General features: G+C 43.4%; 1 protein-coding gene across 11 annotated transcripts in view; it reads right to left on the bottom strand.

Annotated features, from left to right (window-relative positions):
* LOC115123646 (guanine nucleotide exchange factor VAV2) overlaps nt 1–26036 on the bottom strand; it is a 266031-nt gene extending 239995 nt beyond the window's left edge. For 10 of the 11 annotated variants that reach the window (XM_029653021.2, XM_065017498.1, XM_065017504.1 and 7 more), the window contains exon 1: nt 24729–26035. In XM_029653021.2, coding sequence (XP_029508881.1) covers nt 24729–24932 — 204 coding nt within the window. In that variant the 5' untranslated portion in view covers nt 24933–26035. Of the gene's footprint in view, nt 1–24728 lie in introns of all 11 variants that reach the window. The other variant, XM_065017503.1, reaches the window with a different exon arrangement.
* Between the last annotated feature and the right edge of the window lie 907 nt (nt 26037–26943).

Below are 26943 nucleotides of genomic sequence, written 5' to 3'. Positions count from 1 at the left end.
AGATGACATCGCCAAAGTCGAGGATCGGTAGGATAGTCAGTTTTACGAGGGTAAGTTTGGCGGCGTGAGTGAAGGAGGCTTTGTTGCGAAATAGAAAGCCGATTCTAGATTTGATTTTGGATTGTAGATGTTTAATATGAGTCTGGAAGGAGAGTTTACCGTCTAGCCAGACACCTAGGTATTTATATTTGTCCACATATTCTAGGTCGGAACCGTCCAGGGTGGTGATGCTAGTCGGGCGGGCGGTTGCGGGCAGCGAACGGTTTAAAAGCATGCATTTTAATAGCGTTCAAGAGCAGTTGGAGGCCACGGAAGGAGTGTTGTATGGCATTGAAGCTCGTTTGGAGATTAGTTAGCATAGTGTCCAAGGAAGGGCCAGAAGTATACAGAATGGTGTCATCTGCGTAGAGGTGGATCAGGGAATCGCCCGCAACAAGAGCGACATCATTGATATATACAGAGAAAAGAGCCGGCCCGAGAATTGAACCCTGTGGTACCCCATAGAGACTGCCAGAGATCCGGACAACATGCCCTCCGATTTGACACACTGAACCCTATATGAGAAGTCACTTGGTGAACCAGGCGAGGCAGTCATTCGAAAAAACAAGGCTACTGAGTCTGCCGATAAGAATACGGTTATTGACAGAGTCGAAAGCCTTGGCCAGGTCGATGAAGACGGCTGCACAGTACTGTCTTTTATCGATGGTGGTTATGATATCGTTTAGTACCTTGAGCGTGGCTGAGGTGCACCCGTGACCGGCTCGGAAGCCGGATTGCACAGCGTAGAAGGTATGGTGGGATTCAAAATGGTCAGTGATCTGTTTATTAACTTGGCTTTCGAAAGACTTTAGATAGGCAGGGCAGGATGGATATAGGTCTGTAACAGTTTGGGTCTAGGGTGTCACTCCCTTTGAAGAGGGGGATGACAGCGGCAGCTTTCCAATCTTTAGGGATCTCGGACGATCCGAAAGAGAGGTTGAACAGGCTAGTAATAGGGGTTGCAACAATGGCGGCGGATAGTTTTAGAAAGAGAGGATAAAGATTGTCTAGCCCAGCTGATTTGTACGGGTCCAGCTTTAGCAGCTCTTTCAGAACATCTGCTGTCTGGATTTGGGTGAAGGACAAGCTGGGGAGGCTTGGGCAAGTAGCTGCGGGGGAGGCGGAGCTGTTGGCCGGGGTTGGAGTAGCCAGGAGGAAGGCATGGCTAGCCGTTGAGAAATGCTTATTGACATTTTCGATTATCATGGGTTTATCCGTGGTGACCGTGTTACCTAGCGTCAGTGCAGTGGGCAGCTGGGAGGAGGTGCTCTTGTTCTCATGGGTGTCCCTTTACAGTGTCCCAAAACATTTTGGAGTTAGAGCTACAAGATGCGAATTTATGCTTGAAAAAGCTAGCCTTTGCTTTCCTGACTGACTGCATGTATTGGTTCCTGACTTCCCTGAACAGTTGCATATCGTGGGGACTATTCGATGCTAGTGCAGTCCGCCACAGGATGTTTTTGTGCTGGTCAAGGGCAGTCAGGTCTCGAGTGAACCAAGGGCTATATCTGTTCTTAGTTCTGTAGTTTTTTGAATGGGCATGCTTATCTAAGATGGTGAGGAAATTACTTTTAAAGAATGACCAGGCATCCTCAATATCCTTCCAGGATACCCGGGCCAGGTCGATTAGAAAGGCCTGCACGCAGAAGTGTTTTAGGGAGAGTTTGACAGAGATGAGGGGTGGACGTTTGACCGCGGACCCATAGCGGATACAGGCAATGAGGCAGTGATCGCTGAGATCCTGATTGAAAACAGCGGAGGTGTATTTGGAGGGCAAGATGGTCAGGATAATGTCTATGAGGGTGCCCATGTTTACGAATTTGTACCTGGTGGGTTCCTTGATGATTTGTGTGAGGTTGAGGGCATCTAGCTTAGATTGTAGGACTGCCGGGGTGTTAAGCATATCCCAGTTTAGGTCACCTAACAGAACGAACTCTGAAGCTAGATGGGGGGTGATCAATTCACAAATGGTGTGCAGGGCACAGCTGGGAGCGGAGGGGGGTCGATAGCAGGCGGCAACAGTGAGAGACTTATTTCTGGAGAGGTTAATTTTTAAAATTAGAAGTTCAAACTGTTTGGGTATAGACCTGGAAAGTATGACAGAACTTTGCAGGCTTTCTCTGCAGTAGATTTCTCCCCCTTTGGCAGTTCTATCTTGATGGAAAATGTTGTAGCTGGGTATGGAAATCTCAGAATTGTTGGTGGCCTTCCTAAGCCAGGATTCAGACACGGCAAGGACATCAGGGTTGGCGGAGTGTGCTAAAGCAGTGAATAGAACAAACTTAGGGAGGAGGCGTCTGATGTTAAGATGCATGAAACCAAGATTTTTTCGATCACAGAAGTCAACAAATGAGGGTGCCTGGGGACATGCAGGGCATGGGTTTACCTCCACATCACCTGAGGAACAGAGGAGGAGTAGGATGAGGGTATGGCTAGAGGCTAGCAAAACTGGTCGCCTAGAGCGTTGGGGACAAATAAAAGGAGCAGATTTCTGGGCGTGGTAGAATAGATTCAGGGCATAATGTGCAGATGGGGTATGGTGGGGTGTGGGTACAGCGGAGGTAAGCCCAGGCACTGAGCACTGAGTGATGATAAGAGAGAGGTTGTATCTCTGGATAAGCTGGTTATAATGTTTGAGGTCACCGCATGTGTGGGAGGTGGGACAAAGGAGGTATCAGAGGTATAATGAGTGGAACTAGGGGCTCCATTGTAAACTAAAACAATGATAACTAACCTAAACAACATTATACAAGGCATATTGACATATGAGAGAGACATACAGCGAGGTATAAAGTAATCACAGGTATTTATTTGGAGAGCTAATTAAGACAACAACGGGTGAGACAACAACAGCTAATCAGCTAAAACAACAACAGGTAAAATGGCGATGACTGGGCAGAGAGGGTCGGTTAACTACACACAGAGCCTGAATTCGCGACTCGGGCTGACAGATAAACAAATAAATAAACAAAACAAAAAAATAAACAGAATGGAGTACCATGATTAATGGACAGTTCAGCGGGCGATCGGTTATGTAGACAAGTGATCATAGGGTCCAGGGGGCAGCAATAGATGGAACAGGGAAGCCGCGGAGTAGTCTCTACCACGCTAGCATGCTAGACGCGTCTGCTCCGACGTCCGACGGAGGCCGGTTGAAGGCACAGCGGATGGAGTATTCGTCAGCAGACCAGTCGTGGTGGTGCGGCGGAGCGCCGTGTCGACTAAGGATCCAAGCCAGATGGCGAAAGAGGTATTGTAGTTGTAGTAATTTAGTTTTCTATCCGGGAGATGCGCCTGGCTCACGGCTAACTGGTGCAAGCTTCGGGGCAGGGGTGTTAGCCACTATAGCCACTCGGTAGCAGTGATAAGGTGCCAAGGTCCATAGCTTACGGCAAGGATCCGGTGGAGTAGTGTGTTCTAGCTTTGTTTGGGTGGAGTCCGGGTGAACAACTGAGTAGGCCGGGAGGTGGGCCTCAGGGATAGCTTCGGTACTGGGTAACTCGGTGGGTGCTAGCTAGCTGTGAAGATCAGGAGAATGGTCCAGGGATTACGGCAGGAATCCGGCGTTGTAGTGGAGAGACAGTCTGTTACTGGTAGGCTGGAGAGTATTATACAAGCTAAAAAAAGGGCTGGTATCTGTGCAGAAGGTAAAGGCCGCTAGCAGTGGCTAACAATGACTAAATAGCTTGTAGCTAATTAGCTGATTAGCTTCTGATGGCTAGGTGGTTCTTGCTATAAGGTTTAACATTTTTAAATAATAGAGGTTCTGTATCACATTGGGTGAGACAGGTTACCGGAAGGTATAATTGAACTAAAATGGAGAAGAGATTGAAAATAAAATTAAAATAAATACAAAAAAAGACGAGAAAATACAAAAGTACACGAGAAGATGAACAAAACACGTCTGCACTGCTACGCCATCTTGGACTCGTGTGTTAATTAAGAACTGAACTTTCATGCTCAACAGTTTCCCGTGTGTATCAAGAATGGCCCACCACCCAAAGCACATCCAGCCAACTTGACAACTGTGGGAAGCATTGGAGTCAACATGGGCCAGCATCCCTGTGGAACGGTTTCGGCCCCTGGAAAGTCCATTCCCGATGAATTGAGGCGGTTCTGAGGGCAAAAGGGGGTGGAACTCAGTATTTGGAAGGTGTTCCTATAGTTTTGTACACACACACACACAAACAGAGGTCAGAGATTGTTCTGCCCTGGTCCCTGTGACTGTCATTCCAAAACCATTATACTGTCGCGATCCTCGCTATATGGGCCAATGATGAGGGTGGCAGGAAGACTAGCGGTTAAGAGCGTTGGGTCAGTAACTGAAAGATTGCTGGTTTGAATCCCTGAGCCGACTATGTGAAAAATCTGTCGATGTGCTTTTGAGCAAGGCACGTAACCCTAATCTGGATAAGAGCTCCTGCTAAATGCCTAAAATGTAATGATGCCATTAACCCTATTGGCATGAGTGACCCGGTTTCACTTCCAATGTAGCCGTTTGCTACACTGGCCTCAGAAGTGGGATGGTGGCTGTGTGGCCATCAGAATGCATGGCAAGGACGCTGAGTAGTTGAATTCCCAGCAAGTGGGTCAACCCTATTGGCCTGATGAGTAGGGTGCTTGTCGTTCACCCGAGTTGTATTCCCTGCCCCACTTTGCTACAATACCAAAAGACTAAAATCTCATGGTGAGGTTTCTAGGTGTTGTACAAAGGTTGTTTAGTATTACTATGGGTGCAACTTTTACAACACCTCCCGATATGAGAATCAGTTGTATGTCTACTCTCGACAGATTATAAATTATAGAAAGGAACAGTATTTTTACTTCTGATACTGGTGTACTGTCTGTTGCAGATCATTATTCTCCCAAGTCATCGTATATAGTCGTAGCCACATCCTATATAGTCGTAGCCACACAAGTCATCCTATATAGCCACACAGGCTTATGCTCCCAGCAGTTATTCAGGAAAGCTTTAACACGTATTCTGCCTCCTTTCCGATCCCTTGACCTAGAACCTAACTTTTAAAATATAATACCTTTTTATTTGTGGCATAAACAACTAGTCACAATGTTTTAATCTGACTAGTCTCCTGTAGGCTACTTGCTCATTTTCATCCACTCCTTTCAAATATAATTCCAGCATCCAAACTGCAACGGCCAGACATCTGTTACAAAACACCAAAAAGTTGAATGACATTCAGGAAAAGTGTCAAACCAAGCCTTCAGTACTGAGTAGAGTGATGTATTTTCAGTTTGTTGAGATTGACATACTTGATTGTGGTGTTGACAACGCAAACCATGATAATAAGCGCTCAAAGTCAGTAATCGGTATGCAGTTATGTGTTGCTTATTGGTTGTGTGTGGTGCATTGGCTCAGAAACCTGTTGGTGGATATAATTATAAATAAATATAAATCTGATTTCCCCCCCATCTGATAATTGTCTGCAGCCACCTCTGATGGTAGTGTAATGATACTGGCAGGGAGAGGGAGCTGGTCCGTGGTGGTCGCGAACCCTCAACCTTCTGGCCCGTAGCCCTGAACAGCATCGGCTGTGCCACAAAGCCATGTTGAAGTTGATATCCCGGTTTATAAACACAGGGTTGCTACAGTTATTGTTATTTTTGGTGGTAATACCTTTTTTGTTGTTAATTTTATCAAGGGGGAGTGTCATGTGAAATATTTGAAAGATGGGGAGGGAGGTGCATTCATTTTTTTAATGACAGCTTGTGTTTGACCAGCTCTGGTACTCAACCAATGGTTTCCATTTTCATAATTATTTGTTACATTCCACCATTTTAATACATTTCTTAATTTCCTGCATTCATTTCCTGCATTAATTCAAGTTCATTGGTGTTCACATCGCCAACAAACTATCATGGTCCAAACACACCAAGACAGTCGTGAAGAGGGCATGACAATGCCTATTCCCCCTCAGGAGACCGAAAAGATTTGGCATGGGTCCTCAGTTCCTCAAAAAGTTCTACAGCTGCACCATCGAGAGCATACTGACTGGTTGCATCACCACCTGGTATGGCAACTGCTCAGCCTCCGACCGCAAGGCACTACAGAGGGTAGTGTGTACGGCCCAGTACATCACTGGGGCCAAGCTTCCTGCCATCCAGGAGCTCTATACCAGGCGGTGTCAGAGGAAGATTGCCAAAGACTCCATCCACCCTAGTCATAGACTGTTCTCTCTGCTACCGCATGGCAAGCGGTACTGGAGTGCCCAGTCTAGGTCCAAAAGGCTTCTTAACAGCCTCTAACCCCAAGCCACAAGAGTCCTGAACAGCTAATCAAATGGCTACCCAGACTATTTGCATTGTCCCCCTTCCCCTTTTTTACCCAGCTACTGCTCTCTGTTTATTATCCATGCATAGTCACTTTACCTCTATCTACATGTACATATGACCTCAATTACCTCGATTAACCTGTGTCCCCACACATTGACTCTGTACCAGTACCCCCTGTATATAGTCTCGCTAATGTTGTTTTATTTGTTGGTCCTAAACTCTATATTTATGTCTTTTTTTTCTTCTTCTTCTTTATTTAATTAAAAAAATCATGTTTTACAACAGGTTATTTTAGTAAATACTTTCTTAACACTTATTTTTCTTAAAACTGCATTGTTGGTTAAGGGCTTATAAGTAAGCATTTCACGGAGCATGTGACAAATGCAATTTATTTGATTTGATTTTGATTTTGAATGGTTTCACTTCGCTTAGTTATTTGTTCAATTCCAGCATTCACTTCCACTTCCATTTGAGTGAATTTCTTAATTTCCTGCACTAATTTATCAATTAGTAGTCTTATTTAGAACATTGCATAGGGATCAAAATCCTCTTATATTGGATGTCATAAGGTGAATGCACCAATTTGTAAGTCGCTCTGGATAAGAGCGTCTGCTAAATGACTTAAATGTAAATGTAAATGTATAGCCTCTAATGCTGGTACTCGACAAATGGTTTCAATTTGCGTAGTTAATTGTTCAATTCCAGGATTCACTTCCACTATTTTAATCAATTTCTTAATTTCCTGCACTAATTTGTTATCAAGACATTTAATTTGTCTTAGTATGCCTCTATTTCGTTCCCCAAAACACTTTTCCTTGACAGAATAATTATTATCCTGTTTCACTGTGCATTTTCTGCTTCAATTGCAGTTCTTACTTTCACCACTAGGTAGTCAGACGATCTCAGGGGTGCTCTGTTTGGCGAGCTTTCCCTCCAGAAGTTGTTGACTTGTTGTGCTAGCAAGCAGCCACACAGCTGTTAGCAGTTTCTTACTGTCAATAAAAACAGATGATTGCTATACCCTTTTCTATTCATTACTGAATTATTTAATGTAAAAATTAATACGGTATATCGTTTTTTATGGTTCACTGCCCAGCCCTAAGTGTGTTGTGATAAGACTTAGCCACGAGCTGTAGCCATTGTGTAGCCTCTGAGACAGTGTCAGTGTGATGTGATTACCATTCTGAGGCAGTGCAGTGGCTGATTGCTCTCCCTGCTTCTCTGGAGCCTCTGAAGCCTCTGTACACTGACCTCTGCTCCCCTTGTTTCCTTACCGCTTCCTGCACCATGGTGCTGAAAATAATCCTGTTTCTCAGCATCCCCACCCTGAACAGTGAGACTGAGCCGTCTGCTGAGCTGTGTGTGGAGCATGCCTGCAGTCTGCTGAGGTAGATTCCAACCTCGCCCTCGGCTCTTTCCCTGCTCTGCCTTTCACTGACCAACCACATGCCTCTGGTCCTGTCCCAAGGTTGCACACATCTATTCAGGAGATTATGGGAGGCCAGAAGTGAGGGAATGTAGCTATAAAGGGAAGCTGCAGCCTGCATTTAAAAAGATGCTTCACTTTATTTGCTTGCAATTTACGGTATTGCATATCCTGTTTGCCTGAATAAGCAGGTCAGGTTAGAGGGACTCAGTGTCAGGCTGGGGAGAGTAACACACAGAGGCATGGGGGTCATTCAGGGTCACATATTGGGTCAACCTCTCCATCACTCTTCATGTCCAGACACCTCTCCTCAGACAGTTTAACACCCCTGTCCTCTTCTCAGCTGACTCCTCTGTGTCCCTGTCCTTATTCCCTCTTAGTGTCCCCGTGTGTCTTCTGGCAGGGTGAGGGAGCTGGTCCGTGGTGGTCGCGAACCCTCAACCTTCTGGCCCGTAGCCCTTCATGGCATAGACAGTGCCACAAAAAAAGTGGAGAAGTCGATATCCATGTTTCTAAATACAGGGTTGCTAGAGTTATTGTTATTTGTGGTGGTAATGATGATTTGTGTTGTTAATTTGATGAGGTGGGAGAGTGTACACATTGAAAGTATTTTAAACATTGGGGAGGGTGGTGCATTTTTATGACGCCTCCAGTTGGACCATATTTCTCTCAGCTCCATTGAGAAATGTGTAGAATTGCAGGAAATTGCCTTAAAATACAAAATAATTCTCTACAATGCAAAAATCGGGCCTCTAAAATGTTCTCTAAGATTAATCTGTGCCGACGGGAGTACCGCGCCCACCACCTAAGCCCTTTTTGGATCCAGAAGAAACCCTAGAGATGTTTTGTAACACATGCTATATGCACCACTAGACATGTGAACAAGCCTATGCTAACAGAGGAGTGTGGAATGATAGTTGACTGAAGGGCTTATTCATTCTGTGTGTACGGTATGTGTTGGAATAGGTGGACTGTTCCAGAGAGAAAACAGTGCAACACTACAACCCTAAGCAGAGAATATCACAACGGGTGTTACATTCTCCCAAAAATTCACGAGGCTATTCTGAGTCACAGGCTGGTTTAACATATGGTGCTAAGCTGGATTTCGGTCCTTAATCAAATCTACAGTAAATGATGCTGGGGATTTTGAAAAGGTTGCTGCAGTGATTAGGCTTACACAAATGTAATTTCAGCAGGGAGAATATATCAGGATCGCCAGTTACTATGCCAGCCATCATCAGCCCGGTTTGACAATTCATCTGCGTCAAAGCTTAGCTCATTTTCTGTAGTAATGTGTTTTCAATAGACACACCTAATGCCATTTGTGTTTGACATTTAAAAAAACACTATTAAATATCCAAGAGCCACACAATGGGCCAGATGGAATACCAGGACATGTACTGTGAGCATGAGCTGATCAACTGGCAAGTGTCTTCACTGGCATTTTCAACCTCTCCCTGTCCGTAATCTGTAATACCGACATGTTCTAAGCAGACCGCCATAGTCCCTGTGCCCAAGAACACTAGGGTAATGTGCCTAAATGACTGCAGACCCGTGGCACTCACGTCTGTAACCATGAAATGCTTTAATAAAGCTGGTCATGACTCACATCAACACCATTATCCCAGAAACCTTAGACCCAACACAGGGGCCCCTCAGGGGTGCATGCTCAGTCCACTCCTGTACTCCTTGTTCACTCATGACTGCATGGCCAGGCACGATTCCAACACCATCATTAAATATACCGATGACACAACAGTGGTAGGCCTGATCACCGACAATGACGAGACAGCCTATAGGGTGGAGGTCAAAGACCTGACCGTGTGGTGCCAGGACAACAACCTCTCCCTCAACATGATCAAGACAAAGGAGATGATTGTGGGCTACAGGAAAAAGAGGACCGATCACGCCCCCATTCTCATCGACCGGGCTGCAGTGTGGCTGGTTGAGGGAGTGTCCACATCACCAACAAGCTAACATGCTCTGAGCACACAAAGACAGTCGTGAAGAGGGCACGACAAAACCTATTCCCCCTCAGGAGACTGAAAAGATTTGGCATGGGTTCTCAGATCCTCAAAAGGTTATACAGCTGCACCATCGAGAGCATCTTGACTGGTTGCATCACTGCCTGGTATGGCAACTGCTCGGCCTCCGACCGGCACACTCCTGAACATCTAGTGTAATGGCTACCCTGACAATTTGCAGTGCCTCCCCTCTTTACACCACTAATACTCTCTGTTGTCATCTTTAATAACTCTACCTACATGTACATACTACTTCAAATAACCCCTGTGTCCCCACACATTGACTCTGTATCGGTACCCCCGTGTATATAGTCGTGCTATTGTTATTTCACTGCTGCTCTTTAATTACTTGTTACTTTTATCTCTTATTCTTATCTGTATTTTTTAAAACTGCATTGTTGGTTAGGGGCTTGTAAGTAAGCATTTCACTCTAAGGTCTACACCTGTTATATTCGGCGCATGTGACTAATAACATTTATTTGATTTGATTTGTATCGGATGCCCTACTGTGCAACAAATGTGACATATTAGAACATGTCAACTGTTCATTTGTGCCAGAGATAATATGTGATGAGCCAAAAGCATCCGATAATAGAGCACCATTAATGATGCCTCTCGCACAATCAGTCTTTCTTCTACCGCTTTCTCCCTCTCGTATGATCGACTTCTTTCTACCTCACAAACACACAGCCCACTCCACAAACACTCTTCTTTTATCTGACACCTACACACTCTTTTGTGTGCAAAGCTTCAATATGCTTTGTGCACACTCCCATTCACTCTCACAACCCCTTCCATCTTTCTCCATCTTACAATATCTATTCCAAGAAACACCATTTCACTCGTGCTTTTCACCTCTCTCCTCTTCTCTCCCTCCCTCTTTCTCTATGTATTGCTGTGGAGGTTGAGGGTCTTGGTGAGGTCGGCGAGAGAGATGAAGTGCATGGTGGGAAGATGAATGTGTTCAGACCACGCAGTTGATCTCAGGAGGCCGTCTGAAGGTGGTGGTCAGGGTAAGCGCTATCCCAGACTCCCACAGTAAAGTCCACACTCAAGGTCACCCAATAAAGAAGAAGAGGGGCTGCAGGATTGAGGAGGAAGAGAGCAGTGGTGAGGCTGGAGGCTGGACACTCAGTCTCTAACACGGACAGTCATGAACACACACAAATCCAACAAAAGGTGAGTGCGAATTAAGATGTGAGCATATGAACATCACAAAGTTCACCAGTGGTCAACCACCAACCCCTACACACACTTTCGTCTGACCTTGTGAAATAATTGTGGTTTATTTAAGGGACAAGCCTCCCATTAGTCCACCAGTGGAAAAACACGTTCTGCTACGTTTAATCCTCTACATAGGCTATAGTCCTCTCTCTACAGACATACAGGTTTACAGGGAAAACTAGTGAGCTAAAACAGAAGACAAAATATTAAATTAACTTGGAGGACAGCAGAATGCTGAGTAAAGGAAATAAATCATCTTAAGAAGAAAATCTTTCTGGGGGAAAATAATGGATACTGCCCAATTTTTCACTGAGTACCTGACTATGGGAGAAAAAAGAAAATGTAGAGAGGGACTCTTCTGTTCCATTCTACTGTCCTGGGGCAGATGTACAGTAAATGCATGAACTAAAACGCCTTTGTTCTCCCTACACAATGTACAGAACTGAGTCTAACCACATCCCTAAAGACCACTTTCTTGCAGATAACAGAACCCATTCAATAATACAGTATGACTGCTAGGTGGAAGAGGTTCTGCTGCACTCAACTACACTTTCTTAGTACTTCATAACAGTCTGGCAATGAGCACCTGCCCCAAGAAAATGTGCACCTTGAGCTCAGAAAGGGGGGAACATATTTCTGCATGGACGGAAAGAGACAAGGCTGAGTGAATCCGTATGAAAAATATTGTCAAAGCAGAAGTACTGTACCCCTCTCAGTTTCACATGGTTCTAATTTTGGTGCTGGTGCACCTGCACACCCATGTGTGTTATGCTCACTGTTGTAGAAAAGCATTACGTAACAACAGTATTGGACCTCTTCTCTGAAACTCATTGCTCCTTCTCAACAGCAGCACTGTGGAGTCTTGCTTCTTTCTAAACTGGCAAAAGCTTTTGTTTCTGTTGAACAGATCCTCCTACTGCTATGGTCCTTGGCAGCGCATGGCTGTGTTGGTGGTTGGATTAGCCTTTTACTGCAGTGGGCACACAGAGTGACTCTTGGTAGTCTTAAACAAATCTACTTTGAAACAAAAGTATACACCTCACACACATGGTTATGGAATTTTAAAAAGAAGACACCTGTACCATGTCAGAAATAGAGATGAAATGTATTCAATTTAGAGTTTGCATACCAATATTACACTTTATATACATCACAGAAGAAATATAACAAAACCGCTTGACATAGAAACACCAGATTTTCGGGGGTTTTTTAAATAATGTTCATTAGTTATGAAATTATTAACAATATTAATAACATCTGACTGCAGGAAATGGCACTGGACATGATGACATCCACCCAGTGACTAACTGCTTTATGGGAGACACCGGAACAGGAGTACACTGAACTAATTGCACATATCCACCATGTGAATGAAAATGGGTAGGTAAATACTGTCAAAACTCTGTTGTTGTTGTTAAAACTCACTTGTCACTGAGTCTACAATCCAAAAGCAGGATTGCCTGCCTGCCAAAAAACAATCTGTTCAGAGTCAACAACAATACATTTTCCCTGATGCAAATCTCAGAAACAAAATAATAGCCTGCCCCACAGCCTGCCTCACAGTTGTTTCTCAACTCTATATACACACTTTTTTCACAAGCAAACTCAGAAAACACTGACTAAACTAACACACGTTTGAACAGAACTAGCAATGTCACGCTAAGAATGCAGTGTACAGAGGGTTTGGCTGGAGAGGCAGGGGGTGTCCACATTACAAGCAGCGCATAGTTGAACCGGTGCATTGTTGAGCTCCTTGAAGGTGGGGATGGGTGTGTTCTGAACTCTCTATTCTCTGTCCAGATGTTTCTTGTTGTCTGGCTCAGAGCAGAGGAGGGGGAGGGGATTACACAACTCTCACTCAGTACTCGGGCTGAGCAGGAAGTGGGAAGCAACGGACCTCTTTAGCGAATGAAAGGGAAAAAAACCTAACTGAGGAAAACACCAGAAAAAAACACCACAGAGAGGGGCTGTGATCAGAATATGACAGACAAGACGAAGCCAACAACCAAAACAGACTTGGCTAAGGGTTACTGCTTTCAAATGAAAAGCATAGGAATGTCAAGATGTTTATAGGTCGACCGAGTTAATATCTATGGTATTACAACACTTCCTCAACAAATTCCCAGACCTCAGTAGACATTGCTAATGGTTGCATCACACAAGTAATGCACTGTAGGTAAATCTCTGTCAATCTGTGTTGTTAAGTGGCAAGACTGCTCATAGTTAAAGGGAATCTCAGCATTCAGTACAGCATTGGCATTTTGGGTAGAAACATTGTCATCCTAAGGGGCCAATATGGTGTCGGTAAATCTAAGTTGGGGAACGGGGCTGGTGTGGTTAAGGTAAATCTTTGTCTGCTAATGGAGGGTAAGTGCTTGTGGAGGGCCAGATGAGCTCTGAATGTCAGACAGAGGGACGTGCATGATTTCACAGGAGAAAGACACTAAAAGCTTCCTCTCAATCAGCCTCTCGCCACCTCTCCCTTATGTTTTTTTCCCAGGCAGGCACTTTCAGCATGCATTCTAAATTGTTTAGCTCTCCCCCCTACCCATTCTCGCTCTTTCATTATGCTAACGCCAAACTGGTGGCAGATTTAACTTTTTCTCCACATTTGTAAATGGGAAATGGGATTACCTGTTGTTATTTTTGCCTGGGCCCACTCCTGAGAAATTGGATTTACAGATACCATCAATCAAGGATGGACAGAAAAACCTGTCTTTGTAACAGAAAACAAGGCTTTAGTCAATACTGTCTGAGAGAAAGGATTCCTTCCTTTTCTCACCCATTAGTTATGAGTCCACACCAGTGGCGGTCGGTGCCATTTAAGATGAGGGAGGACGATAAAAAAAAAAAATTATGAGCTTGGCCTTATTTCTATTACAGCATGTTGGATGACTGTCATTCATATCTCATTCACCCAGTTCAATGTAACATCGATAGATTTAGGCTACTACATGATACTTGCATTTTCCATTTTCAGTTTAATAGCAGCCACATACAAACAACCTAATCCCGTTGATCATTGTATAATTCCTTCTCACGTCTACATACTCTCTTCCTCTCACCTTTTCCCTTTGCTTGTGGACTTCAGTGCACAACAAATCAAGAAAAAACCTTTCCAAGTTAAACATTCATATCATAACCACTAATAGCTACACACAGCCTACATCATTGTCATCATATTAGATATCATATTAAACAAAGCTACTAGAACTAATGCTCTAGTGAACCCGCTACAATCATGCAGTGAAATGTATAGTTAGCAAGCAGTTTAGCAGTTACACTGGCAGGCCCCGGTGGCAATAAATTAGTCAAACTTCCTCGACTTGGAAGAGTTTCAGTGTTGGATAGCCATAGCCAGCTAGCTCACAAACACCCAGCTCAAATAGAGAGGGATGCTAAGTAGACTAAAGTAGCTAGCTGCATTAGCTAGCTAAAAGATGATTACAAAATACGGCTAGCTTTCTTGCTTTTCCTTGATTTTTTAAGAAATTAATTTGTTCAAAACTGTTGAATTGTCTTTCTCTTCGAGTGAACTACTCACCACATTTTATACACTGCAGTGCTAGATAGCTGTAGCTTATGCTTTCAGTACTAGATTCATTTTCTGATCCTTTGATTGGGTGGACAACATGTCAGTTCATGCTATAAGCTTCTGATAGGTTGGAGAACATCCTCTGGAAGTTGTCATAATTACTGTGTAAGTCTATGGAAGGGGGTGAGAACCACAAGCCTCCTAGGTTTTGTATTGAAGTCAATGTACCCAGAGAAGGATGGAAACCAACTGTCCTCCGGCTACACCATGGTGATACCCTACAGAGTGCTGTTGAGGCTGCTGTAGACCTTCATTGCATGCACCCTTCTTAAGGATGCGCAGAATATAGTTCCCATGCAGGATCACCAACAGCGGAAATTCAGAGCGCCACCTATAGTTTTTGATAAAACTCAAACTTTCATTAAAAGACACATTCAAGGTAGTGAATTAAAGCTACACTCGTTGTGAATCTATCCACCAAGTCAGATTTGTAAAATGCTTTTCGGCGAAAGCATGAGAAGCTATTATCTGATAGCATGCACCCTCAAAATACTGCAACGTCACCTAACACGACAGATTTTGCGGTAGCCGGTGCTACCCAAAACGCAGAAATAAAATATAAAACATTCATTACCTTTGACGAGCTTCTTTCTTGGCACTCCTAGATGTCCCATAAACATCACTATTGGGTCTTTTTTTTTCGATTAAATCGGTCCATATATAGCCTAGATATCGATCTATGAAGACTGTGTAATCAAGGAAAAAACTGAGTTTGATAACGCAACGTCATTTTTTTAAATGAAAAAAGTCGACGATAAACTTTCACAAAACACTTCGAAATACTTATGTAATGCAACTTTAGGTATTAGTAAACGTTAATAATCTATGAAAATGATCACGGGGCGATGTATATTCAATAGCTCCACGGCCAGATATCATGTCCAAATATTTCTCAACCAAAACATCCGGTCGGAGACCGGAAGAAATTCCCTGCCTTGTGTCCGTTTGACCAAGAAACAAATCAGAGACAAATGACAAGACTGTTGACATCGTGTGGAAGCTGTAGGTATTGCAACCTCGGCCCCATTTAATGTGGGTCACGTTTAACAATGGGTTGAAGTGGCGCATGGATATATTTTCCCATTTTCAGTGATCAGATTTTCCTGCACTTTTCGATGAAACGCACGTTCTGTTATAGTCACAGCCGTGATTTAACCAGTTTTAGAAACGTCTGAGTGTTTTCTATCCACACATACTAATCATATGCATATACTATATTCCTGGCATGAGTAGCAGGGTGCTGAAATGTTGCGCGATTTTTAACAAAAAGCTGCGAAAATGCGCATGATCCTTAACAGGTTTTAATCAATTATTTGGTGACGTGAACATATTTAGTATAGTTTTACATAAAAATGATTTTAAAAAGTTGTTTCACTATTTTTATTTAATTCACTGAGGAGAAATGTTCCTCCTCTGGTCCTCACAAAGAAAGACTGATAAATAGTGAGCAAACTGCAACTAAACCACAACGAAAGTGAGATGATTGTCCATTTCATTGGATAGCCATCTCAACAGATTACACCTCCATAACAGAGGATTGGAATAACCCACTGGAGATTTGAACATACACAGAATTCAGACTACCTTCCTCATCATCTTGGTAAATTGACAAAGTCCTGCAGTGCCAAGTAACAGCTATGCTTCATGTATCATTCAAGAGGTGGATTAGCTATATTAAAATGACTTGTCAGCTATCAGAAAACAGTCAAATGAGCTGATCTCTTCACTAACCCTGCACAACTTTATTCAAAGTATCTCCAGCAGCAGGCTTCCTGTAGCCTCCAGTGGGATAGCAAGGCCAGTGTTTGCTCTGTACCCTCCAGAATGATGCTTTGCATCTGCCTGTTCCGACCCCGGAACATGGCCTTTGGGGGATTTGCCTAGTTGTCAGAAAGATGACAGATACACGTGGAATGGACAGAGGAAATCATAAACCATTTCCATAATCAACACTAGCACTGTGGTGAGGGGCAACAGACACAGGCAGAGCTACAGAATTCTCTACAGTCTGGCTATTTAGTATAAAATAAACAATAAAGACAGTAAGTGTTATTACACAGGTGATGTTCCCCAATGCTGGAAGGGTTGCCAACCAGTGAACAAGTGTGGGAACACCTGTATTATATCATGGAACAGTAGGCTAGTACAATATTGACTAGTTTTACCACATGCTTGGATCATATTGAAAAAGGAAATTGTTTATTTTGAGACCATTTCAAGAAGGATAACCACAAATCCATTGGTGGGCTGGCGGCATACACGTAGAAGTAAGATAGAGGGAGGGGAAATGATCCCTCCCTTCCACTCTGCGGTGTGCACAGCATGCTGTTCCGCTTTGTTTGCATGATTAACAAGAGAGTCAGCTGTGCAGCAGATCAATACCCACTGACTGGCCTTTTACGGAATTGTGTCTAATGTGGTAACCCTATCTCTGTGCCCTTCCTATTCCACAGCCAATTATGTGATAGGATCAATACAGGTCAGTAAAGGGGTATTGACGCTGTTGTTGGCGATGTTATGTAAGTGTGAGAAAGCCATGGGCCCTGCATCCCAGAGATGTCTATAGAGTCTATAGTAAGTCACCACGAGGCAGTGTGTCACAGAGAGTGAATAACATATTTTTCCTTGGGCATAGAGAGAAAATATGAAGCGGCTTATCTCTTCCCCAGCGAGGGTCTGCTGTAGCTGTAGTGGAGCTGGGAGAAGAGGAGGCATTTAGAATGAGATAGGGAACTTCTGTTCCTCCCCCTGCAGCACTATCCAGATCCTCATCAGATTCCTCCACCACCGCAGGATGCAGCCAGAATCCGTCTACCACCACTACCACTCTCCTATTGACAACAATACCCTACCAACAATGGCTAAACAGAGTTGACAACAATAAAAACTTGATGCTGTCAGTCAGTCTTAGACATGTGATCAGGAAAATAACTTTCAGGAGAGGGTGGTCTGAGATTAACTTGTATGTCAGGGCGCTGCATGCATCTGTTTTGTCGCTCCTTACAGACAACGCTGTACCCTTCTTTCTCTTCTTCTCTGGTGCCCAAAAGAGCATGCTCTGAAAAAAAGTAAGGCTTCATTCCCCAGCATGTCCATGCTAATAACCCACAACAAGCACCCTGCAGGAGCATTTTTAGAATCAATAAAGCTCCCCATAAACATGCTTCTGTCTCCCTCATCTCGCTCTCTGGTTTAGTAGGTTCTCATGTCACTAGTGATAAGGGTCGGATGGTCCTCTGCAGCCACACAATGCATCAGCTTTCTCCATATCATACCAGTCTCATTTGACCTTGGACTCTGGACGCTTTGTGAATGACATGTTCTTTATCCAAGAAGCAGAAACATAGTATGGAGGCTTTCTCTGTGTCCAGAGTTGGTTCTCTAGGAGCCTTGGGCTTGGTCAGGGTGTATCCATTGACAACATGGAGAAAAGCTCTGTCTTCAGAATGACATGCTCTTTATTCAAGTAACAGAAACACAGTACGGATGCTTTACATGACATCACCTGCTTTTTCCCCTCCCTCCTTGTCACTGACTCCCTTGCGCTGTTCTGTGGAGTTCCCCACATTTCCAGTGAGCTCATATTGTAGACTACCACCATAGTGGTCCCTCAGGACTGTGCAGAGAAGAATGAAGGAACTGATGAAATGTTCTAGCACCAGCAGCCTCAATGAAGGATTTCAGCATTGTGCACAATAACTGACTGAGGATCAGATGTCCGGTCTAGCGAATGAACTCTTCCAACATGGGTGTTTTTGTCCTGAGTTGTGCGTTGATGAAAAACAGAAAATCATAATCTCAGAATAAAGCCTACCCCTATTCCCTCTTTTTCAATCCCATACATTTTTGCTGGCAGAATCACAGCTGTGTGACCCAGGACGTGTTCATAACGAGCTCCATTAGTGGTATTACCTACATCCGGCTGCCAAGGGGTCAGACTAAATGAACAGATGAAATTACCCCAGAGATAATGAGGGTTAACGACAATCCCCCACACCAGAGTGGTCCCAATGGAAGCAGAAATTAAGCTGCCCTGAAGTTGGAATTGGTAGGTGGGCTGGGATTCTCCATGTCATGTTTCAGTTCACATCCTTACCTTTGATTTCAGCCATCACAACAATTCCAAAACATGGCCAGCCAATTTCAAAAAACAGCCGGCAGATGCCTATGGCGGCAGATTTACGAGGTCTGCATTTCTGAGATAAACTGACCAAGACGCACCTCCAACAACAACACATAAAACAGTGGCATATGGACTATTTACGTGAGCACTGATAGCGCTCTGTGATAAGCAGTGCCCATTTTGTCAAATGCAGGGGCGCAACATATTTTGCTTGTCCATCTCCAGCACGCCTCTCCAGGGTGCTGTTGGAGAGACACATCGCTTCCGCGCTCCACCATCCTTCCGTCAATAAAATCATTTGACATAAATCACGTAAAGGATGAGGTAGAAAGAGTATGTGGACTTTTCTGTAGCCTACAGGCAGGAGATAAAATGTATGACAATGTAATGAGATGGACACTTTTTACATCTTGAAGGTTTCTCTGATCAAATAGCCAAACCTAAATGGCACTCAATCGAATAAAAAATGCACTGTTAGGTGAACAAACACATCCTTAAAAACAGGACAGGTCAAAGTCAAACGGACAATCACAACTGTTGTCCAGGTGTTTCACCCCATTGTCATGATCAGTGGTTTCAAGTTTGTATCCATACATTTTTGACAAGCTGATCAGAGTGAAAAAGAAAATACTTCTGGATTTCCCGCTGTGGAAACAAATTGCAAATAGGATCACGATAACTCCTGATGAAGTTAGAAGCTGATATTCAGAGCTTAAATAACCAAATTGAATAGTCATAGGAATCAGGACTAATAAAGCCAATGCAGCAGCCTGTTTTACAAACGGTGGGCCTACCAGACGGATGGCCATTCATAGTATTCCATTGTGGGCGACAGGGTAGCGTTTCCACGGCAGCGAGCTCTACACCACTCCAGCCAATGCTTGGCATTGTTCCGTGGTGATCTTAGGCTTGTGTGCGGCTTGTCAGCCATGGAAACCCATTTCATGAAGCTCCCGACGAACAGTTCTTGTGCAGACCTTGCTTCCAGAAGCAGTTTGGAATTCGCTAGTGAGTGTTGCAACCATGGACAGACAATTTTTACGCGCTACATCACTCGGCAGTCCCGTTCTGTGAGCTTGTGTGGCCTTCCACTTTATGGCTGAGCCACTTCACAATAACAGCGATTAATGTTGCCTGGGGCAGCTCTAGCAGGGCAGGGATTCCAAAGCAGGGATTTCAAAGCCTGCAGCGACAAAGCTTTGGAGGAAACATACTTTTGTTTGTATATGTTGTTTGTATATAGAGAACTCAAGAGGCAATACATGTAATAGAACATGAGTGATTGACAGCCCTACCTAGCAAAGATATATAAATATCCTGTATCCACCATGAAAAATCCAGTGTAAACAGCAGTAGATACAGAAAAGGGATATTTATCTAACATAAAAACTAAAGACTGGACAAAGAATACAGGTGTTTACACCATCCATCACTGTATATAAACAGAGAGAAATAAGCTCCATTTGTGTGAGTGGAAGCGTCAGCCTCAGTGTGTTCTCTAAAGCCCAGTGGAGTGTCGAGAGACACCCTCACTGCTCTGAGAGGAGCAGAGACACAGCCCCAGGGCTAGGTGAGCAGTAAAGCAGTCTAAACAGGTACAGTACAAACACAGTCATCCTAAAGGCATTTGAAGCTACCTCACTACCAGAGAAAAAAGGAAAAATAAAACATTGGAAGAACAATACACAGAAGGCATCAGATAGCACACCTCTGTCTCTCTCTTTCATACAGAGCCTAATGGCGAGATATTCAGAAAATGATCTCAGCTCCACCACCAAACACACAATGCTCATGAGGTATTTTACATGTTTACCTTGAGTGTGTGTTAGGAATATATTAGACTAGGCCTAGCTTAAAACAACAAGTATTCTAAGAAGGCAGCCTCATCTGTTGAGATTCACACCAAGGTCAGTGAAAACACAAGAATTTATATTCCTTGAGTGAAACTGGTATAAATCATGAGTGCACAAAGAAGGCAGAAGAGCATTGAATGGTTAAATCCCAAACAGCATTCATTACAACTGGACAATGGTAAATAAAGAGGGTTACGTATGTGTTATAAGGCGAGACTGATAATACGAGTACAATGGCTGTGGGTTTAGCAAACATTATAAATAGGCAATGAAGAACTCTTATTATATACATTTGGCACAAATGTTCATCGTGACATCTTCCACAAGTGTCACAATTTTCCATCCAGCCCTTATTTTGTTATGAGGGGATAATAAGAAGTATACACACTACCACCGCTGACATCACTTCACTTTTTCTACATTATCATCATCATAACAGAAAATAGGTCTTTAGGATATGGTGATCAAAGATGATTTGTAAGTGATGTTCTGAGACAGAATCAGGTAGCACTTGGAGCTGTTGAGTGATACAGCTTTCATAAAGAGCCAAACGTGTAATGGCCTCCCTCACTTCCCATTCATTTGGCAGTGAGGTGGTGAATTTTTATGTCCTTTGCATTAAAGCACAGAGAACACACACTGACCTTTTCCATGTGATAAATAACTACCCCCTGTTCTGCTGCCAGGATTTTGTTTAACCCAATTTGTCACAGAGGAGCCCCTCTCCCACCCACTCTCACTGCAGCCTCACATTGGGGCTGTGGCACGGGATTGGTGGGCATATCGAAGTGTCACACGTAGCCCACGAGCTACAGAATAGGGCTTAGTGATATGACCTAAAAATCATATCAATCAAATGTATTTATAAAGCCCTTTTTACATCAGACGATGTCAAAGCGCTGTACAGAAACCCAGCCTAAAACCCCAAACAGCAAGCAATGCAGGTGTAGAAGCACGGTGGTTAGGAAAAGCACCCAAGAAAGGCCAGAACCTAGGAAGAAACGTAGAGGAACCAGGCTCTGCATGGTGGCCAGTCCTCTTCTGGCTGTTCCGAGTGGAGATTATAACAGAACATGGCCAAGATGTTCAAACGTTCATAGATTACCTGCAGGGTCAGATAATAATAATCACAGTGATTGTAGAGGGTGCAACAGGTCAGCACCTCAGGAGTAAATGTCAGTTGGCTTTTCATAGCCGATCATTCAGAGTTAGAGACAGCAGGTGCATAACTAAATTTATTCAAACATAGGCTATTCACGATATACACTCACCGGACAGTGTATTAGGTAGACCAGCTCAGTCACGAAAATGGATCGCTCCTACAGACAGTGAGTCGTGTGGTAGTGGCTTGCTATATAAAGCAGGCAGAGGTCAAAGGAGAATGGAAAGAATGGTGCGAGCTAACAGGCAGGCCGCAAACAGACAAATAACGGAGCAGTACAACAGCATCTCGTAACGCACAACTCGTTGATCCTTATCACAGATTGGCTACTGCAGCAGAAGACCACATCGGGTTCCACTCCTATCAGCTAAAAGCAAGAAGCAGCAGCTATAGTGGTCATGCTGATTGCAGAGTCAGGATTTGGTGTAAGCAGCATGAGTCCATTGTCCCATCCTGCCTGGTGTCAACGGTACAGGCTGGTGGGGTGATTTAATGGTGTGGGGAATGTTTTCCTGGCACACGTTAGGTCCCTTGATACCAATTGATACATATATGCCTTCCACAAAATGTCATTATTTTATTGAAATAGTTTAACCTGCTTTTTTTTGCAATAATCACTGATCTGGGTTTCAAGTCGGTCTATGAATATCCCCGATTTGTTCCAAATTCAACCAGGACCATGTATAATGAACATTCACTAATTGCTAAAAACGCTGTTAGCGGTAGGTGGTACCGCAATGCCACGCGACAAACTGAGCATTCATTTTCTAGAATCAATGTTCATTGGGGCGGCAGGGTGGCCTAGTGGTTAGAGCGTTGGACTAGTAACCGGAAGGTTGCAAATTCAAACCCCCGAGCTGACAAGGTACAAATCTGTCGTTCTGCCCCTGAACAGGCAGTTAACCCACTGTTCCTAGGCCGTCATTGAAAATAAGAATTTGTTCTTAACTGACTTGCCTAGTTAAATAAAGGTAAAATAAATACTCCCATTTAGTAGTCTGCTCTGCGCACAATTTGAGGAGTTGAGACATAAAAAGGGTATCCTTAGAAAGATTAACTTCTCCTCTTATTACAGTAAAATCATTTCTCAATCTGTTTCGGTGTTAATATGACCAATTCTGTTGGACCAAACCTCAAATGCTAATAGCAGTTGAAATGGAGTAGAAGAAGTGTTCTCTCATCGCTGTTGTTGTGAGTGGCAAGGGGAGAAGCTTGGTGTGTGTAAAAAGAGAGGAAGAGGTGAAGCCAGAGGTTTCACTCTCGCCAAAAACTGTCCAAAATGAGCCCAATGAGTTTCTATGGGCTTATTCTGGACCTAAGCTTGTCACCTGCCTTTCCACCTTTGGACAACGACACGCAGAGATATGAGCATCTCATCATTATATACAGATCTCTGGTGTAAATGGGAAGGTGCACACAGCACAGAAGGAGCCAAGACCAAAAAGAGAACAAGTGGACATAAACGCTCTTAAAAATGTTTTTCAAGTGTGAGCATTGCACATGAAAGGGAGTTGGACAGGAAGAAACCTGTATGAACCCATCATCCATATACTGTGGCCATCTTACTGATCTCTCACCATAACCAGTTGTTCAGAAGTCTTTTTAATCACAATCAAAATAGACCCACTTTCCATCCACTGAGCAAGTTGTGTAATCCTCATATGGCCATGGTTAAGCACTTCTTCATTTTGGAATGGGTGACCGGGATGAGCTGTGATGACAATGTGGGGTGACACCATCTCTGAGGATGTGAGGCACACCACACACAGACATATTATCACCTGGAAGTGAGGAGGATTCATGTTATGATAAAGTCACTTTATATGCTGAGGTTAGTGCTCCCCTTCAGTTCGCCAACTAAGCAGCACTTTGGCAGCAAGCCACATTCCAAAAGTGACTTAAATTAGGCTTTTCCACCGATTCAACTGTGTTGATACAAAGCCATATTCCCTAAATTTCCCTCAACATCAAACCAACAAAGTCTTCCGCTTCAACACTCTCCAACCAGTCTCTTCCACTTTGCACCTGAGTCACAGAATAAAGGAAAACCAAATCGTTTGGTCTGACTGACCACATGCCCTCTTCAGTATTACCACGGTCTACCTAGACCCTGTGCTACCCAAGCCTTAGTAAATGTTCCACTGAACTACAAAAAGCTTTTTCTGCACTGCAGACACACCTCTCACTCACATGGCAATTACTCAATGTTTCTAAATGTAGCTTAAGTTAGAATTATTTAATTCAATTAAAGTAACTGTCTAGTGAAAATCTCACTTTTAAAAGTTCATAGTGTTAACTCATACCCAAATAATGTTGTTGACTTGTCCTATACTCGTATTTGTGGCCAAAGCATAAATTGGAGAAGAAAAAAAAACACTTTAAAAAACACACCTTAAACAAAACAAAAATGCTTGCCATTTCCTCAGAGGATGAGCTGGCCAATCAGCGGTCTGCTCACATGAATTTGGATAATGACCGGTATACGCCCACACATTGTTGTTGGGGTACGCCCACACCATTCCAACACAGATAAGCTGCTTTTCAACATATTTAATTGCCATTTTTGGGAAGGCAATCAATTTCACTTATATGGTAAGTAATTATAGGTCATATGTCATAGAAATCTGGAAACACTTTAAACATGCAATACAATGGTATGGCCCCTGTGTGTTGTGGAGAATATCTGGAATTATCACAAGTGCTCAACAGTGACACCCATTGGGCCCCAAGAAAGTACAGGTTGGCGACAAACTGTACAGTACTTCTTCCTACTGTACTGTTGTGGACTGTGTAACTGTTGCATGATTATTGAATGTGAACACTGTGCTGATTGCACTCAAAATAACTATTTATGCATGTAAAGAATGTTTCAAAAAACACTCGCATGGAGAGCAGATTAACCATTCACCATGAATATCAGTGTAATGACACTGACATAACTGCTGTGGGTAATTGACAACAAATAGGCCCTTGAAAGACATCTTGACATACCTGTGACATTTGGGGTCTGAAGTTGATCTCCTTTAGGTCCACAGACCCCGGTGAGAGGTTGTGCAACATTTGGCACAAGAGCACTCCGTCTCGTAGCGCCTGTGCCAAGTCGAACACGGCCGCAGAAGGCCACACGACCCGGTGGTTTGGGGGCAAAACCTTGCAGTCTATCAACCATCGCCCGCATTGCCGCCACTCTTCCATGTCGGCTTGGGGGGTGCGTTCCACACTCAAATTCGACAGCCGCCTCCGTGGGCAAAATTCAGCCGCTTCCAGTGCGCAACCGAAGCAATCCTTCCACCAGTGTTAAAATCCAAATCTCAATTAAAATGGGATTAGTTGTATTATTTTCCCATGTATTAAGGAAACTGATAACTTTACAATTATGGTAAAATAGTGTTCTACTTTAGTTTTCCGATTAAGTTGATATAATTGGCTCCAGCTCACAATATGTTCAGCTCTGTTCAAGTAGGCTATGTCCAGCGGAGCAGTCAGAACATGTCCAGCTCGGTCTTTTGAACAAGTGACGTGAGTTTCTGACCATAACATTCAGAAGTTGACGACACTAAATGAACACGATGTAATGTGTAAATTACCTTCTGAATAAACAGACCAATGTGAACTACCGGGAAAACAATTTCCTTTTCTTCATTCTCGAAGTTGATTTTGCATGTCCAGAAGGTGTTAGAACTCAACTCATAATCCAGATTGTAGGCTAAACGTTTTAAATCACAGATGGGCTATTGGGAATAATAATGCCCCAATATCTTCTTTGCTTGTGTATTAAAGCCTACCAAATTGCAATGTTGAACCTATCATGCAAGCTTGCTGTCCAAAACCGTTGTCTCCGGAAAAAATGACTTTGAACAGCTGAGACAATCAGTTCTGACACTCAGTATAGAGCGACATACCATTGTATTTTGCGTAACTACCCAGAGTTTCTGGTTGTTCAGAGTTTCTCTATACAATTTCCTATGCCGCTCTGATAGACAACAATTACATTTCAATGTAAAACACTGTGATAAATCAAATGAATTTTCTTACGATGCCACACTAAACATTCAGCCTATCCACAATGCACTCGAAAACATATTTCACAAACTCCCAACAGAAACATGTCCAGGACGGAAAAAATCACGTTCTCGTCATTCTCAGAATACCAAACACCAACTTTAATGGAAAGAAACGTTTAAAAATGCTCCAATAAACCGTTTATATGTTCTTTCTTGTTCCCCCTCCGCGTTTTTTTGTTACGGATTGTGGTGTTCTGCAGTCTCTCTACTCCCCGCCGCGCTATTCTGAAGGTTTGAGAGAAAGCGTGAACGCGCTTGGCTGTAGAGAGGGCGGCGATGTTGAACGTGGGTTCAGTTGGTTCTGGTTACGCACGCTCACGTGTGGGAATGATTGTAATGCACATTTTAAGAAAGTTGATACTCATTTACTGCATTTCGATACAATTTAAAAAATCTTAAATGCTATTTGGAGAACAAAAACAAAACATGTATGTAATGTTATTCATAAAAAGGGATCTTTTAGCATAATTTTAAAAAAAGGTAGACAAATACGTTTGCTTTACGGAACTTTTTGTTGTTGCAGTTTTAAAACTGCAATTCTACACATTTTGCAATTACTTTTGCCATGTTAATATGATATTTGAGTGACAGTGACTAACAAAATCAATGGGGGCCACCTGGAGGTCAGGACCCCTTCAGCCATGATTACTACATTTACATTATAGTAATTTAGCAGTTAGTGTATTCATCTTAAGATAGGTAGGTGGGACAACCACATATCACAGGCATAGAAAGTACATTTTTCCTCAATGTCGTAGATATCAGTAAAGTCAGAGCTAGAAGGGGGGAAGGGGTCAAGTGCAAGTGCTGTTTAAGTTTTGTGTGTGTTGGGGGGAGTCGAGGTGAGGAGGGTTTCGTTTGCTGTTCCGTAGGTAAGCACCATGGTCTTCTATTGGATGCGAGCTTCGACTGGAACCCAGTGGAGTGTGCGGAGGAGCGTGGTGTCGAGAGAACTTGGGAAGGTTGAAAACCAGGCAGGCTACAGTGTTCTGGATAAGTTGATCGGGTTTGATGGAAGAAGCGGGGAGCCCAGCCAACAGCTAGTTGCAGTAGTCCAGACGGGAGAAGACAGGTGTCTGAATTAGGACCTGTTCCTGTTCCTGTGTGAGGCAGGGTTGTATTCTACAGATGTTGTTGAGCAT

The sequence above is a fragment of the Oncorhynchus nerka genome, linkage group LG4 (genome assembly GCF_034236695.1).
Source record: "Oncorhynchus nerka isolate Pitt River linkage group LG4, Oner_Uvic_2.0, whole genome shotgun sequence".
Taxonomy (NCBI): domain Eukaryota; kingdom Metazoa; phylum Chordata; class Actinopteri; order Salmoniformes; family Salmonidae; genus Oncorhynchus; species Oncorhynchus nerka.
This window is presented reverse-complemented; position numbering and strand designations above follow the sequence as displayed.